This window comes from Sturnira hondurensis, unplaced genomic scaffold (assembly GCF_014824575.4).
Source record: "Sturnira hondurensis isolate 20B ecotype Veracruz unplaced genomic scaffold, ASM1482457v3 Scaffold0021795, whole genome shotgun sequence".
In the NCBI taxonomy this organism is placed as follows: Eukaryota; Metazoa; Chordata; class Mammalia; order Chiroptera; family Phyllostomidae; genus Sturnira; species Sturnira hondurensis.
Window position 1 is genome coordinate 5,897,788 of NW_028094426.1, and position 17,488 is coordinate 5,915,275.

The following is a 17,488-nucleotide window of genomic DNA, read 5'->3' on the forward strand; positions in this document are numbered from 1 at the left end:
CCGTCCGGGACTGAGGTTGGAGGGGCTGATGCTCCCTGCAGATCTTTTATAAGAGAGAGAGATGGGGGTTGGGGGACTTGGTGTTTAGATGTCATTGTCATGCTCCGACAAGAAAACTGGAGTTTGGCTAGTAAAATGAGAAAAGAATACTGAAAGTAGTTTGTAGAGAGAAACTTGAGGAATATTTACTCCTTTTAAAGAATAAAAAAGAGCCAAAGGCTTTAGTGTAATGTTTTCCACTGTGTTAGGAAAGGAGAAAGATAAAAAAAAAAAAACTAAAAATGAAAAGGTTAACACCAAAAACAGATAAAACCTTAATATTCCTTTAAACATTAGATTTTATGATTTAATTTCCAAAGATTGTAATAACTCCCCAAAAAGAATAATAAAAAAATAAAAGTATGATTTACAAGAAATCTTAAATGCAACCCAACTACTAGGTTACCTAACAAACAAGTAAAATGCCTTTTTCCTCTCTCCATACCAAAGACACATAAAAGGTTTAGAAAGAGATACAGGAAAACACATTACTGCTTATACTGTGTTTTGAATTTACTCTTTGAAGGAAAAATAAGTAAATGTGGCTTGTTTATAAGAGTTTAGCTAATGAATTCGCAAGCAGATATTTGACGTCAAACCTGCCATTTTCAGTATAACATGCACAAGAGAAGAGAATGGTTTTGACATATTATCAATATTGTAGTCTCATCCAAAGTAGCACGTCAGAAAGTGTTTGTTCTAAAAGGACATCGACTTTCAGTGTTTTTGTTAAATCACAAAGCTTTAAGATTTTTATAGGTCTAAACCTAGCGGTAGGCCAAGAAAGTTACTTGATAAAAAAATTGATGAATAAAACCACTGAATATTTTTTCTGCTGACATTTATTTTGCTGACGAGGCAATGAGCATTGAACAAATTGGATCCTAAGCTTTTAATAAATAGTTTAATTTTAATTTTATTTTTAAAATATATTTTATTGATTATGCTATTACAGTTGTCCTATTTCCCCCCTTCTCTCCCCTCTGCCCTGCACACCCCCTCCCACCCACATTTCCCCCTTTAGTTCATGTCCATGGGTGGTACATATAAATTCCTTGACTTCTGCATTTCCTGTACTGTTCTTCCCCTCCCCATTTATGTTTTCTACCTACTGTCTATGCTACTTATTCGATGTACCTTTTCCCCCTCTCTCCCCTCCCACTCCCCTGATGAGAACCCTCCATGTGTTTTTCATTTCTATGGTTCTGCTCCTGATCTAGCTGTCCTCTTGGTTTGCTTTTGTTTTAGGTGTGGTTGTTAATAACTGTGAGTTTGCTGTCCTCTCACTGTTCATATTTTTTATCTTCTTTTTCTTAGATAAGTCCCTTTAACATTTCATATAATAAGGGCTTGGTGATGATGAACTCCTTGAACTTGACCTTATCTGAGAAGTACTTTATCTGCCCTTCCATTCTAAATGAAAGCTTTTCTAGGTAGAGCAATCTTAGATGTAGGTCCCTGCCTTTCATGACTTGGAATACTTCTTTCCAGCCCCTTCCTGCCTGTAAGGTCTCTTTTGAGAAATCAGCTGACAGTCTGATGGGAACTCCTTTGTAGTTAACTGTCTCCCTTTCTCTTGCTACTTCTACAATTCTCTCCTTAATTTTAATTTTGGGTAAGATAATTATGATGTGGCTTGGTGTGTTCCTCCTTGGGTCCACATTCTTTGGGACTCTCTGAGCTTCCTGGACTTCCTGGAAGTCTATTTTCTTTGGCAGATTGGGGAAGTTCTTTTTTGTTATTTGTTCAAATAAGTTTTCAATTTCTTCCTCTTCCTCTTCTGGGACCCCTATAATTCGGATGTTGGAACGTTTAAAGATGTCCTGGAGGTTCCTAAGCCTCTCCTCATTTTTTTTTTGAATTCTTGTTTCTTCATTCTTTTCTGATTGGATGTTTCTTTCTTCCTTCTGGTCCACACCGTTGATTTTAGTAGCAGTTTCCTTCATATTACTATTGGTTCTCTGTACATTTTCTTTTATTTCACTTAGCATCACCTTCATTTTTTCACCTAATTTGTGACCAAATTCAACCAATTGTGTGCGTATCCTGATTACCAGTGTTTTAAACTGTGTATCTGATAGGTTGGCTATCTCTTCATCACTTAGTTGTATTTTTTCTGGTACTTTGATCTGTTGCTTCATTTGGTTTTATTTTTTATTTTTTGTCTTGATGCACCTGTTATGTATAAGGGGTGGAGCTTTAGGTGTTCACCAGGGCAGGGCAACCCAGTTGCTGGGTTGTGACACTCTATGTGGGGGTGGGGTTCAAGAAGAAACAACATCTCTTGCTCCACTCTCTGCTGGATTTTGGCCACTTCCCCCACTTCCCCCAAGCAAACTGGGCCCTCTGGTTCTGATTCCTGTGTGGGTGGGTTTGTGTATATTCTAGGACCCTGTGGGTCTCTCCAATGAACTCTCCGGTGAGGCTGGGAGTTTCTCCCACTGCCGTCCCACCCCCCACAGGTGTTTTCAATCAGTTTTCAGGCTTTATTTCCCCGAGCTGGGACCCTGGGTCGCACAGTCTGTCCCGTTCCCCAGTTTCACCTGGTTTATCTGCACATGAATGTGGGACTGCCCGGTCGTGCCAGCTGCCACCTTGCTGTGAGTCCTCGCTGCCTGGCTGCGTGTTTCCACCCCTCCTGCGGGTCTGGATGAATATTTCTTCTTTAACTCCATACAGTTTGATTTCCTGTCTATTTTGGTTGTTTCTTGTTTTTTAAATTGCTTGTGTCCTTCTTTTGGTTGTACAAGGAGGCACAGTGTGTCTACCTATGCCTCCATCTTGGCCAGGTTGGATCCTAAGCTTTTTTGAGAGGCATATTCAATGGAGACCATTTTGCCTGCACAGCTGATGTTACCTGAAATTTTCTAGCTGACCAGAGGGGACTCGGGGCCCATATTAGTACTAATTGTCACTCTTGAAACTACATTCTTACAAGGTCAGTGATTTTGGTTCACAGAGGAAACAGCTCCTATCTCGGGTAAGGCTACCTCGGCCATATGGCCGTTATGATACCAAAATATTACTTCTTTGATGAAAGAAAAGCGGATTTTGGAATACCGTGAATGAAGTCATTGGGTTCAGTCTCCTACTTCGGCTTTATTTTGTGCTGGGGCCAGTTTGTGCCACATGCTCTTGCTTTACAAACAGGTGGAAAAAGGAATTTCCCCGCAAGGGCTAGCAGTCCTGGGAGGGGGTCTCAGGGGTGCTGAGAAGGCCTGCTATCCACCATAAAACTCCCCTTTCATTGCCAGTGTATTTACTACTCTTCTTTTGCTTAAGGCCTTGAACCTCAAAGATGAATAAAGGTGACCTTGTAATTCTGTCTTGAGAGGCGGTAAAGGTAAAGTCATGGAAAAGTGTCTCCATCTATTAAGGATTTGAGGGTAATGCTACTCCTGTGTACAACCTCTTACACAGATAGATACAGGTAGCAAAAGGGCAGAGGTTGGATCCTTTCAGCCCCGAGGACAGTTAGACAGGCATACTGGGTATTTAATAACAGATGCAAGACTGTGTTCATCAGGCAGTAGTCAAGACTTGCAGTTTAACGGGATTCAACACTTACTGAGTACCTTAAGTGGTAGATTTGGCAAGTTGTTTTTTTTGCCTTACCAAAATTTATGTTCAAGACACTGCAGATGTTAAGTGGTTTTAAGTCACAAATACTTAGATAATATATATCACTTCCATCTTGAGAAAAAGGTATTTAAGCATTGCTCCACTAATTTCTAAATTTACTGCCTACTTTTTTGGTTGACCTTAAGTCCATTTCTAGTTATGATTACATTTATGCAACTTGGAAATGAAAGATGTGATGATCTTTTTGTAAAGAACAAAACTGCATACAAGGCTGATTTTAAAAGGTGGGTTATTATAGAATGGTAAATTTAATTTTTAGCTTCCTAATGATATTTGATCACTGTTATGGACTTAATTCTCCAAAATTCTTGTTGAAGGCCCAACTCCCAATGTGATGGTTTGGGAGGTGGAACCTTTGGGAAGTGATTAGGTTTAGTTGAGGGCAGAAAAGTAGGGCAACCCATGATGGGATTAGTGTCCTTCTACGAGGAAGAGAGAACAGAGGCTTTCTCTCTACCTAGTGAGGACCCAGGGAGAAGGCAAGCAAGAGAAAGGGTCCCCGGCAGGACCTGAATACGCCAGAGCCTTGGTTTCGGACTTCCTAGCATCCAGGACTGTCTGTTGTGCAAGCCACCCCTTCCATGGGATTCTGTTGTAGCAGCCAGAGCTAAGACAACCACCAATTAATAGAAAAGTACCCTTTTATTGAGAGATAAGACAAGTATATTTACAATATTAAATTGTTAGATCATATAGTCTGAGTGGGACATTTTTTAAAGCAGCAGTATTGTAGGAATTACAACTTATGAAGGGAAAAGAAAAACATTCCAAATAGGTTTCTGTTACAGAAAATACATTTGAACAATGCCAGAAACACTTAAGGCTAAGTAGAATTTGACCTTTTTTCTTCCTTCTTTACAGCAATAATCAAAGTCGTTTTTTGTTGTTTTTTTTTTTTTTGTCACTGAAACAGAAGGTTAATTTTGGAAAGGAAGAAACTGTGTTTTAGGAAAACTGAAACAGTGGTGGATTAGGATGTTTTAAAATACAGCCTCCTCAATGGTTCTGAATACAAAACACATAAACCTGCCTGCAGTCCCAAACTCACATTTGAGATTAACCAGACTCATGTCAAACCAAAAACTCCTCCTGCCTCTCAACCTTATGAGCAAAACCTTTATAGGCTTCTGTCTGAGGATGCTTTCTGAAATAAGATTGTTGAAAAGAAGATCTGGTAGAAAATTCATGTCCACAAAGGAGTTAAATAATAACAGATGTTCCTTACATTAACAGATACTGTTCTTGCTTTAAAAAAGTAGAGTTGTCCAGCCTTTGTAAATATGGGTCAGTCAAAAATATGTATAACAAGTCCTATGGGCAACCTGTGTAAGTCAGTCCTCAAAATATGTATGTATTTGACACTCTCCAAGTGAGGACATTACTTTTTGAAGAATATTAGACACAATACTAGGTCTCTTATTATCCCATGAACTATTGAGGTAGGAGTCTGATTTTGTCAATATCACCTATTTTTCACAGATTTCTTAAACCATATGCCAGTACCAAAAAGACAGTAATCCACAAGACTGAACCATTAGATAATACACTACATCTTTCCTTCTTTAAACAAGCAAGGTTGGAGTTCTCTGTGCATCAAGAAATTTAAAAGTAACAGACGGGGATACATTTTGTAACCCTGTCTGTACGTAAAAAAACACACCACACATTTCAACTATGATTTTGTGTCAAAAAGCTTTGCAACTGTTAAAAAAAGTAAACAGTGCAGTCACTTAGTGGTAAAACAGTGCCATGGCTGTTGAAATGTGTTCTGTATCTACCACAAAAGTTGCCACTGTGGAAAAGCACTGAAGAAACCACCAGTTTTCTTACCGCCTGCCAAGCAGCAAGAGTAGAAGAGAATGCGTCATTTTTTAGTGTCATATTTAAGAAACTGTAACCAGTTTAATTAAAGTAACCTCAGCATGTGAACTCAGATATTTTCCTCTGTGTCTCAAGATGAAGAGTGATCATATGAAGCATACATATTCATTTTTATGCTATGAACAGTGTGAAAAAAAATAGGACACTTAGCTCGCATGAATAGCCCTTAAAAAACAGCTGTAAGTTTAACCTCTTAACATGTTACATCTGAAAGTAAACATTACCAATAGTTAGTTATTTTAGTTTGTAAAAAACATAATAAACCGCCGCTAATTTTTTTTTTAAATAGAAGAAAAAAAACACTACATCATGACATGGAAAATGCATTTGGTTTGCGTCAATTATATCTTAAATAAAAGACTATTCAATAAGACAAGCTATGTAACAGACTACTTCATGGTCAAGAATGATTTTGTTAAATGCCTATATGTAATGAAAGATACAGGTGCAGTCTTAGACTCCTAAGAAGGACATTTCCAGAATGTGTTGCTGACCAAAGATGTGCTCAGTCAGCTATAATTTGGAAACTAAAAGCTAGTAAAGAGTGATCTTTGCATATTCCAACAGAGAATACCTACTTCAGATTTTCAGCTGGCTTAAAAATACTACGATTCAGAAGAATCACAAAGTTTTATTTTCACCATATGCTTACCAAAAAAAAAAGTGATTCGTAGATCAAAACTGTTTTTTCCTTGGTTTTAATACATTAAAATAACATAATCCAATCATGTAACCCAATCTAACTCATGCATCACTTTTGGAGACACAGTACCACTGGAAATATTTCTTCAATTGCAGTGGACATTTCTAAAAAGCTAATGCCTATGGGTGGGTGCTCCTGAACCTTCAAAATAAAAAAAGAGTCAGGCAGCACAGCTCTCTAAGGATGGTTCTGTTTTGCACATCATGGAAAGAGTTTCAATATGCATTGTAACAGATTTCATCTCCTTCGGTTTGCTTGCTGACTCCTTAGGTCAAGAGTTTCAAACCACTGTAATAGACTTCATCTCCTTCAGTTTTCTTGCTGACTTCTTAGATCACCTGATTAAGAAGCCTGGTTTCATTGCTTCTTTGTTAACTGTTGTTGGTACTTCATAGATTGACATTTTGAACTTCTGTAAAGAGCATTACAAGCTATTTCATGTAATTTAATTTTGTGCTGAATATTCTTCAAAGGATTTTATAAATAATACAATATTTTAAATGAGTCTTCAGTTCACTGTTGTTATACCATATTGTTGCTTTCTCCAACTTTATCTACAAACTGCAAGAAGAAAAACAGATAATTAAAAGAAAGCCTTCAGCATTATAAAATATTACATCAACATTTTAAATGTGGATTTAACCCAGCTTTATAAAATTTGTGGAAATTTAAGGTGTGGCCGACAATGATTAATCCACTACTACTCACCACCATCTTCTGACACACACAAGTGTATAAAATTTTTTTTCTAAAAGTTGTTTTTGCATGACATGTTCTACATATGATTTTAAGGATGCAACATGAGAAATGCAAACACAATGAATGAAAAATTGGATAAAATGAAGTTAACAGTGATAGCTTAACAAAAAACAATAAAATAAAAAGCTGAAATGTCACAGCCATTCACTCATTAATGAACCCAATAAGATATTTCAACTGACCATGACTGTGGATCTCTTCTGGGCCTATGTAGTCTTTGAACAAACAGATTTAACTCCATTAAGTTCAATAATTAACAACAGCTATTGACTAAAAATACTTTAAACGTGTATCTATCTGGACCATAGACAAAGTGACAATGTTATTAAAAATAGGTGTAAAGATGCAAGCATAAAATCTTTATAATTACTGAATATAGGTTTTAACACAAGTTAATGTAAGTGGTTATTTACTTTGGTTACTTCACCCCAAATATAAAGCAATTGGGCTTCCACCAGCATTCCAAATGAGAGATGCAAGCAAATACTGAAACAAAGTAATAGTGGAGATACTACAAGTTAAGTAACCAAAGTGGTTACAATACCATCAAAATCTAGCCATCTTTCTAACTCTTTCATTTCATTATTCACTTAAGCATTATTATAATGAAGTAATAATAATAAGAAACATAATGGGTATCCATTTATACAAATGTTGAAGAACACTTAAATTAAGGACATGAGTAATGATTATAATTCTGTAACTAGAAGTTCTGGTAAATTCAAACACCATTCTAAGAATAAAAAACACTGACTACTATCTGAGTTTGGAGATTAATGCCAATAAAATCAGGATATACCCCTGTAAGTCTAGGTTCCAACATCTTTTCTTTAAATTTCATATCATGGCAAACAGGTGACTGGCACACTAAAACGGAAAGTTGCTCTGAAAGTACTCATGGATTCACTGGAATTTTAAGGTGCCTTGAAGTGGTGAGAAAGCACATTTTCTCTTTAAAAGTAACTTCTAATATGTAGATTGCCTGGGTTGTAAGATTCTGACTCTATAACTGACTTAAGGATAAAACTAAAATCAGGCTTATAGTGGTACCTTCAGTTCTGTGAGAATTTGATAAATGCTATGGACTGTATCTCTAGAAACAACTACCAAAGTCTGTAAACTACTTTAGGCCCACACTGGAGGAACAGATTTGCCAAGACCACTCAAATCACACAGAGAGCTGGGAACAGAATTTCATGATCCAACTTTCAGTATCAAATTGCTTCATTTCATTGTCTTATTGCACCTTGTTTGGTGAGACAGTGTAAGAAAGAAAATATTCACAAGAAATAATGATGTCGTTTTTACATTATTGCTTCTGAAATTAGCGATCATATAAAAGTTACCTGAAGAGTACGCTGAACTCTCAAAGTGAAAGGTAGCTTAGAATATCAATCCGAATTGTATTAAAAAATAGAGAACAATATGAAAATGAATACAATGTAACTAAATTTCAGGTTTTATAGATTTACCAATGGCTATTTTCTCTGGTATTCATGGTAATCATGTTCTATGAGATGCAACCATTTATAATGTAATAAAAACATCAATTAATCATGTCTCAGTCACTCCAATTTCTAAAAGTAAAGAACACCCAAATTATTTTGATGGTTTAAAAAGTACATGTCTGAATACAGGGTAACTTACTGATCTAATTCCAGGCAAATTCAAGAGGGAGCCAAGGACCGGCACTCTCCTAATGAAGCCAACGACCACAGGAAAGAAGCCCCTGGGAGAAGGAAAGAACAGCTCTCTGTACTTGCACATTCTCTATTACTAAAATCAACGGCTAACCAAGGAAAAAGAAATCTGTTAACATTTTGAAAATTTTAGAGACTCCAAACTTCATTTAACATTTCTTACCTTTCCCAGGATTTGATTCCTTCCTCAATTATGTACTTGTAACATTTTGCACACGTACCTACAAAGGCATTACTACTATATCCTACTAGTATCTTTATCTATTTTCGATATTAGAAATGAGTTCTCTAAGGCAGATTTGGCACTTAATTCATATTTATATCTCCTGTGCGCAGGAGATGGTATCTGGCAAACAGATAAAGTACTGATATATACATTTTTTGGACAAATTATTAAACCAATCTTAAAGGTATTCTCCTGCATTGCATAGTATTGTTTATTTACTTGGTAACCTGCATTTGTAAAATATTAACTTAAAATCTCTAATAGTGAATAAGGTAAAAAATTTTCTAATGTGTAGAAGCACTAAAGAAACTGCTACCAAGTGGCCGTAACTATGTGGTATCGGGTTCTAGGTTCTACACAGTAAAATGCTGGGCTTGTCTATGTAACTGTCACTTCTAGTTGATGAAGATAGCAAACAAAGATAGTGTCTTTAAAGGCCAATCAAATGAATTTTATTCAATGGGAAATACTTTACAAGCTAATCCAAAACCCTTACATAGGCAATTATCCACATCGATAGGCATTTTATCGTTGATTAAAATACCAAAAACTGCAATAAGACTCAGTGTAAACAAAAATCCATTTAAGAAAAGTATAGTCTTCTTAAAATAATTTATTTTAATAATTTTAAGTTTTTAAAAATAATTATTTGACATACTGTTGTATTGAAAAAGAAAAAATAAAATGGCTGCCTTACCTGAACAACAGAAAGAATCCATAAATTTCGAAGATCATGCCTATCAAAGGCCAACCAATAAGGACTACAAATACACCACCCAGGAAAAATCCTGTGGCTTTCACTTTATGTTTTTGGAAGAAGAATCGGAATGTTCTTTCTAAACCAATTACAAAAGCCAAGCCAGCCACAAATAAAACCTACAGAAGAAAAAAAAAGCAACATAGAAAAAGTAGGTAAGCACCCTGCATAACTTTGAAAAGTAAGGTCAAAGCTAAATATAAAAAAAAGGAGCACATCTGGCATTTAATGTGGGCAACTGGCCAGGGAAAACTACAGCACACACCGAGAAGCAGAACCAAGGAGTGGGCAGGTAGTACTGGGCTATTCTCAATTTTCCTCTATCTTGATTAAATGGAGAAAAAGAGGAAGAAGGAATGATTAGACATGACCAACCAGCATCTGTGTCAGCAGTGGTTTTCCCAGGGTTAGCTACGTGGAGACGGCTTAATCCAGCAGATGAATAGCAGGGCGAAAGAGGGAAGCTGACCATAAATACGGCACCTGAAGGGACTCCCGGTTCTGCAAAACTGCACCCCGGGCTACAGGAGCTAGGTTGTAGGAGCTTGTATGGCCTGGTGAAAACACTGGCAAGGCCAAGGTGATAGAAGCAAACATACAAAGCCAGGAAAAGGATTCTAGTTTTACTGATTCCACAATCTATGGTGGCAGCAGTGATAAAAATACAGCCATGTTTTCTCAAATATACATATATTTTGTATGTTTTCAGACAGAGGGCAGAAAATGGTGATCTATTAGAAGCTTGTTTTTCTCCAAGTTTTATTCCTAAATCCTTGTCTTTCATTTTAACATTTTTTTAGTGAAAAATATTTCACATAAATATTGATTAAGCGAATGGTTAAGCTTCATATTGATACCAATGCTATTTATATTATTTATTAAACACCAATTTTGAACAATTTTGTTATCATTTTTATTAATCAATTTCCAATTAAAAGTCCAATGGTAATAGCCACTTCAAAGATACTTAATGGGGGCCATCAAGTTGTCTAGTTTTATCTCTTATTTAGAGGCAGCCTTGATTTAATCTACTGTAAATCATATGTCAAACACTTAACATAGTCATGGAATTACAAAATCTCAAGTATTTACCTTTTGTTTAAACTAAAAGCTAACAGGTTTCATTCCTAATGCAAACAGAGAATGTAACAGGAATCTCTACAGGAGTAGTAGTGAATTATTTCCTCTAAATTTAATTGCAGGCAAGATTTCATTTGTAGCTAAAATTTTCCTATGATGTTAGTTAAAAATATATATCGAAAAACTCACATTTCCAATAGCCAGTAGTGCTTTGTCAAAAAAGAGAATCATTCCAAAGAACAGGAAAAACACTCCAAATCCTGTTAATCCCATTCCAATTTCTGCAACATAAATTACACGGTTAAGGGTGGAAAACATTAAAGTGACATTAAAATCCCTGTAAACTAAGATAATCTTTCAGTTTTTTTTGTGTTGCTGATACAAGGAAATAGGTCTCCCAAACTGTGTTACCATCAGTATTTAGTGAAGTAAAGAGAGCAAAGAGATTTAGACATTGAGCTTAATAACCTGGGGAGCATGAGCCTTCTTGCTTAGCCAGGAAGCTACAGCTGCACAGCCCAGGGGACCACAGCATTTCTCTGCCAAGGGGATTAACTCCTCCCTCCCCTCCTATCAGATGGTTGAAGGGCACAGGGGTGGTGCTGGACCACAGAGGCCTGTCAGTCTAAGTAGGGGGTATAAACCTATGAATATCAGGTGAAAACCTGGGAAGTTGATTGGTCATTTTGAAAAAGCACCTGGTCTGTCCCAAACCAGAGTTCCTGGTTATACCCCCAGCAGAACAAAGAAAATCCCTCTCCCTTTTTCTCATCCTATGACCCACACCCGCATGGCGCACTCGCCTGTTCTCTCCATAGCCATGTGGCCCCGCCAGCCGCCAGCCGCATGGCCCATGACTGCAGACCTCACACTCAGGCTCCAGGGCGGAGCTTGAATGATCTCAGCGTAGCAATGGACAGCAGCTGAAAACACATGCTGAGCTAGCTGGTTGCTGGACTGGACTGGAGAAGGGAGCAGAAACTCTGGGCAATGAATGGCCTTTATTCTGGCCCCACTGCAGGCAAGACTGGACACTGTCCATGACAAGAGAGATGGAGATGGGACACTGGGAAGCCAGGAGGGGAACCCCCTTAATTTTACACAATCAGTAAAGTTGACCACGGAACCCCATCCTCCTGTGTGGGTCTCAAGGAATTCTTTTCTTTGTGACATAGCGAGAACTCCACTTGCACTGATAACAATTGCAAGTTAACTTTGTAATCAGTCAACAGGATCTATGACAAATTAGTATCAGCAAATAACCTTGGAATTTAAAATATAAACTGAAATTTCTAATTCTTATATGAGAGACCATTCCTTACAAACATACCCATAATAGAGAAAGATAAATCAGGATTCTAAACTTTGGTTATGTATTTTTTCCCTTCCAAGAATCCCTCTGGCATCAGGCATAAATACATGGGTTTACTTTTACTAATTAACTTACCTCCTATCAAATTCTATGACTATTATTTATATGCACAGTATCTGCAGTTCCTCCTTTCCTCTCTAAAATTAATTCCCTGTATAACCCATTTGAAAGTGCTACTTTTGAAAGTGCTACTGTAGGTCAGCACAGTATATTTCAGTACAGTGGCAACAGGAAATACTTTGAGAATCAGGTAGCGGCCTCCTCAAAAGTTACGTTTCAAAAGTTAAGTACCACTTTTAACTTCTTGATGGCTTATCATGGATTTATCTTCTATAAATTTATCTAAACTATAAATCCATTCACATTTTTTGAGAGATGACTAGGGTTAGTCCTGAAGTCACCTCTCTAAAGTTTCAAAGAACACTTTTATCTAATATTAATATTATGAATTTCTGCTCTTTTACTAAAAACAAAGAATTTTTGATTAATTCCTAGATGCCAGCAACTGTTCTAAGTACTGAGTATGTACACAGTGGTGGGAGAAGTGTAAGCTTTGAAGTCTGTGTATATAATTAATAATTTTACTGCCTTGACGTTCTCCAAGACTTACCTTTTCTAGTTTAAAGAATGTAACTTTCTAAGGTTATAGTTGTACTTTTCTGTTAATATTACAAAGCACACTCAAACCACCTAGTCACTTCCTTGATCATTTTAGTTTTGTTTTCAGGAAGTAGTTACCAATTCACATTTTACCCAGAAGCATCATGTGCATAAAATAATGAATCAGGGCAGATAACATCATATTTTTGGAAACACAATTTTAAATACACTGTTAGTGATTTCTAATCTGTTAATTTTTTTTTGCCTCAGATACTGAAAGCTAAAATCTTGGTCACAGCTACTTAAAAAAAATTAAGCCATGTGAAATATTTTGATGAGTTGCAAATTTATATCATATACCTTTTTCTAATTCCTACCTCCTCAATTTATACTTAACCGCTGCCTTCCATTTCAGCTACCTCTTTCTCCCAAAATTAGAGTCTAAAATTCAGGTACTTGTCTATAAATACGCTGGTAAGTATATTCCGCAGACACCAGTTTCCATGAAAATTTGAGGCTGATACTCTCATGCTTAAATGCCTTAAAGGAATTTACCAAAATAACTGTTTAGGTGGCGGACATAATTTCCCAGAGGAAAATAACATAAGAACAAGGAAAATCCCATTAAATAACTGTAGAGTAGTTAGGGTTTAACCAGTGGCACCTGAGTTAAATGAATATGACTGATTTTATCTTTTCAAAAATTATACTAATGATTACATAAAAAATTTGGAGGTGTTTGTTCAGAAAGGAAAATATATGGAAATACATCTGTATTGCCACATAATTGAGAACTTACCAGAACTGGCCATTAGAAGGTACTTTACATTTCTTATATAAAACATACTCCTCCCAAAACTACTGCAAGGTAGTGGGTATCATTACGTTATTTTAGAGATGCAGGAATTGACTTAATTTGCCTAAAGTCACACACTTCCCTTCCCAAAGAGGATTTGAACTCAGGTCTATTTGAATTCAAAGTCTGTGTGCTTAACCATTTTGCCATACTGCTTCCCACGGGACTTCTGGGTTAAATTTGTTTGGTTAAATGAAACTCAGGTCATTAAAATACACTGAACTTCTGGGGGAAGGGTCTTTTATTAATATAACTAAGTAGATGTTAGTACAACTATTAGAAATTGAGTATAGTGAAAAAGGACAGTGTCTAAATACAGTTTTATACTTAATGACATGTTTATACAAATGTGTTGTAATTTCTCTAACAAATCGTGAGGTGAAATGTAGCACCAGCCCCACATTTCATATGTGCAACCAGAGACTCAGAGATTTGTAACTTACTTTTGACCACAGAATCTGCAAATATGCGAGTGGCGGTGATGGTGGTGAGGTGTGGGGGTGAGGGAGGACGGATGGATGCTGGTGTTGTGAGTCAGGCTGGGATTTCAAATCCAGTATGAGACTCCACAGTATGAACAACTGTAACATGGAAACCAAAACATTTCTACTACTTTATCCAGTGTAGTTAAGCAGATGTTGGCACCATCTTTTCCACAACTGGTACTAGCATGATGTTGCCAAGTATCCCCTAATGTGACGGGGTCAAAAGTCTCACACTGGCCTCCCTGTGCCTTTTCTCATCTCCAGAATTCCCTCCTTCCCTTTGCCGGTGCATTCAGAAGCCTGCCCTCTCATCACTAGAAATGCACCCAGTAAAATAAATTTATCTTCCTCTTGTGTACTATCAAACCTTCATCCCTTTTGCCATGGTGTATGCTTAAGGAACGATCTGATAAAAGGAATCTAATAAAATAAGTTTGTCTAAAGCAAAAAGCTTATTGTAGAAATTTTATAAGAAAAGACACGCTTAATCCAATGGCACTTACTTTAGCATTTTGGTATCTGATCTTAAATACTTTAAAGCAGCACTGTCTTTGTATGCTTTTTAAAAAAATAGAAGATGTCAGAATAAAGAACTCAAGTGAGTATCAAATGAATTGAACTCAACTGTGTACTGTGGTAGAATTTCAAGCTATGTGATATAGTAAAGTAGAGATTTAGAGGCGGCAAGGGAATGGTCCATGCCATCCCACTCAATAAATCTTGTGTTTTTGTGTGTGGGGGGGTGCTATTATAGACTTTCTTAAAACAGTCATGAATTGTTATTTATTTTACTGTGATCAGCACTTGGTCACCCTCTTCCAGAATCAGATTCCCTGAATAATCTTGGCAAGTCACTAGAATGATGGCCAATACCTGGAGTTAAATACCCAAACATCATTTGAAGTCCAAAGGGCTTTTGGTTCATTAATCATTTTGTGTTCCAATTCACTGTGCTAATTAAAACGTTTGGCAGAAGAGCAGCAAAGAGCATAATACATTTTCCTCATCAATTTAATGAAGAGGGGAGAATGCTTCCCATTCTGCCCATTTCCAACCCAACTCTCTTGTTCTGGTTTTTGGAAGGATGGAAATGCAGAATTTGTCCCTATAAATCTTCAATATCAAAGAATGTACATGCACAGGATAATTCATATTTACATCTAGGTAACAATTAGAAACTCAGATACATAGGAGTAACAATAATTTACAGTTAGATAGGAAAACTATGCAGAGTTTAAGTATTTCAAGTAATTAGAGTTAAAAATAAATCCCAGCAATTTATGTATACAATTCTGCTAATTTCCTTGGGCTACCTAATTTTAATTTAACAGAGCACTGTGTCTCATAAAAAAGCAGGCTCCAAATATCTACAAAAATGTTTTAACATGCTTAATTCTCTAAGATAATTATCTACCTAGTGTTTGAACTACTTTTGCTGTGAAATAATTTTATCATGCTAAGATAGATCCCAAAGTTTGAATCATCTTTTATATGCTGGTAGGGCACAGTAAAAAGAACAAAGGTTTTTAAGCCAGCAGAGCTGAGATCAAGTATTGTTTCTGTAACTTTACTTATAACCCATACACTGAATTTTTTTAAAGATTGTATTTATTTATCTTTAGAGGGGAAGAAAAAGAGAGAGGGAAATATCAATGTACGGTTGCCTCTCATGGGTCCCCTGCTGGGAACTGACCTGCAACCCAGGCATGTGCCCTGACTGGGAATCGAACCTCGATCCTTTGGTTTGCAGGCCCGTGCTCAATCCACTGAGCTACACCAGCCAGGGCACAATGAATTTCTTTGAGCCTTTTTTATTTATAAAAGAGATACACTCCTCTCTACCTTACAGGGCTCTTATAAGAATCGAGTGTAATGATTTATGTGAAAGCACATGATAAACTGAAAGAACATGCCATTATACAATTGCCAATTTTTATTATAACAGTTAAAAAAAAAAGGACTACACTTAGATTTCCCCTGATCAGAGCAGATGAGGCCAAACATCCAAAATGGGCAAGGGCAGGTGGCCCCAAAGTGCAGACTCAGTCCAGTCTCAGAAAGGAAGAGCCGGACTGGGGTGGCTGTGTGTGCACACCTCCTTAGAAGGTCTGTGAAGTTCAAGCCAGCCACAACTCAAATCCAAACCTTAAAGCTCCACTTTAAAGAACACCACTTTAAATAAAGTCCTATTTTCATTTCAATAGACTGTTTAATTCTCAAAATCTTGAAAAGCCAGGTTAAGTTGACCAGAATAAGAAGTAAAAGGCGTGGCTGAAAAAGCAAAATGAGACAAAAAATATCTCGACCGTCAAAGGTAAGTAGCACAGGGTTGGGCAGATACGTGAAGATAAATTAAGAGTGTTAAAAAGGAGTCCAGAAGTGGGAATGTTACGCTGAAAGAAAAGTAAACATTGCAACTCCAACTTTAGAGATAAGATAGGCCTACAGAATTCTGAGGTAGGCAGAAAGAGATGCTAAAATAGTAAAACAGGTCACAAAGCACAATATAAAATACTAACAAAAGAAACCCTTTAATCAACACACAGTGACTTTTTACTATTGTAGAAGCATTAGCTGATAGAAAAGTGAAGTCATTTCAAGGGATTTTTGGAAGGTTGCCTCCACTGCTGGCAAAAGGCACATATTTAAATGAGTATATTCTCAAAAAGAGCCTGCAATCGGTGACATTTAAAACACCGCTCCCCAGACAACCAGCCAGTAACTTGTAGGGGACTGCAAGTCAGTCCTGTCCACGAAGGTTCTCAAGAGTGGGCCGCTGTCACCACAAATCAAACTTTCTCTAGTGGCAGTCCGCAGGAACAAGGCGCCCATCTCACTGGGGGTGAGAGAGCCCAGCGACCGGGCGCGAGACACACCCTCGGCGAGAGCACCCCGTCCCCAGCTCGGGCGTCTCCCCACACACCACTGACTCTACTCCCAGGCCAGGTCCGCCACTGCACGTCCAGCCCTCACCCCTCATGGGAGCCCTCCAAGTTCCCATAGCCCTAGCGGTTTCGCAGGCCGCCGCCCCCAACGCGGAGCTTCATTCATTGACCTGCAAGCAGGGGTGGGGGGGGTGGTAGGGTGAGACCCAGCCTGAGCTAGGGGTGTGCGAGGCTCAAGGCGGGGACGGGTCGCAGGTTCTTACTCTGGGTGTCCGTTAAGGAGATCATGGCTGCAGTGGGGAGGACTGCGACGACGGCACCTCCAGGAACCCAGGATGCGAATCAAAATCAGTAGTAATGAAGCCGGGAAACAGCCCAGGGGAAAGCCGCCACGTCTTCCGGAAACACGCAGACACTCTCGCCCCGGCTTCAAGACGGCTTGCTATTGGCTAAACCCGCTCCCAATATCAACCGATTATCCGTAGTCTTGTTCAGTGACTCAT

General features: G+C 37.7%; 1 protein-coding gene across 1 annotated transcript; it reads right to left on the reverse strand.

The window, feature by feature from the left end:
- Positions 1 to 4,304: 4,304 nt before the first annotated feature.
- GOLT1B (golgi transport 1B) lies at positions 4,305 to 17,417 on the reverse strand. Its single transcript, XM_037033933.1, has 5 exons — positions 17,249 to 17,417; positions 10,977 to 11,068; positions 9,648 to 9,826; positions 8,672 to 8,753; positions 4,305 to 6,826 (listed from the first exon to the last, which is right to left on the reverse strand). The coding sequence occupies exons 1-5, from the start codon at positions 17,271 to 17,273 to the stop codon at positions 6,788 to 6,790; spliced, it is 417 nt and encodes a 138-aa protein (XP_036889828.1). The 5' UTR covers positions 17,274 to 17,417; the 3' UTR covers positions 4,305 to 6,787.
- Between the last annotated feature and the right edge of the window lie 71 nt (positions 17,418 to 17,488).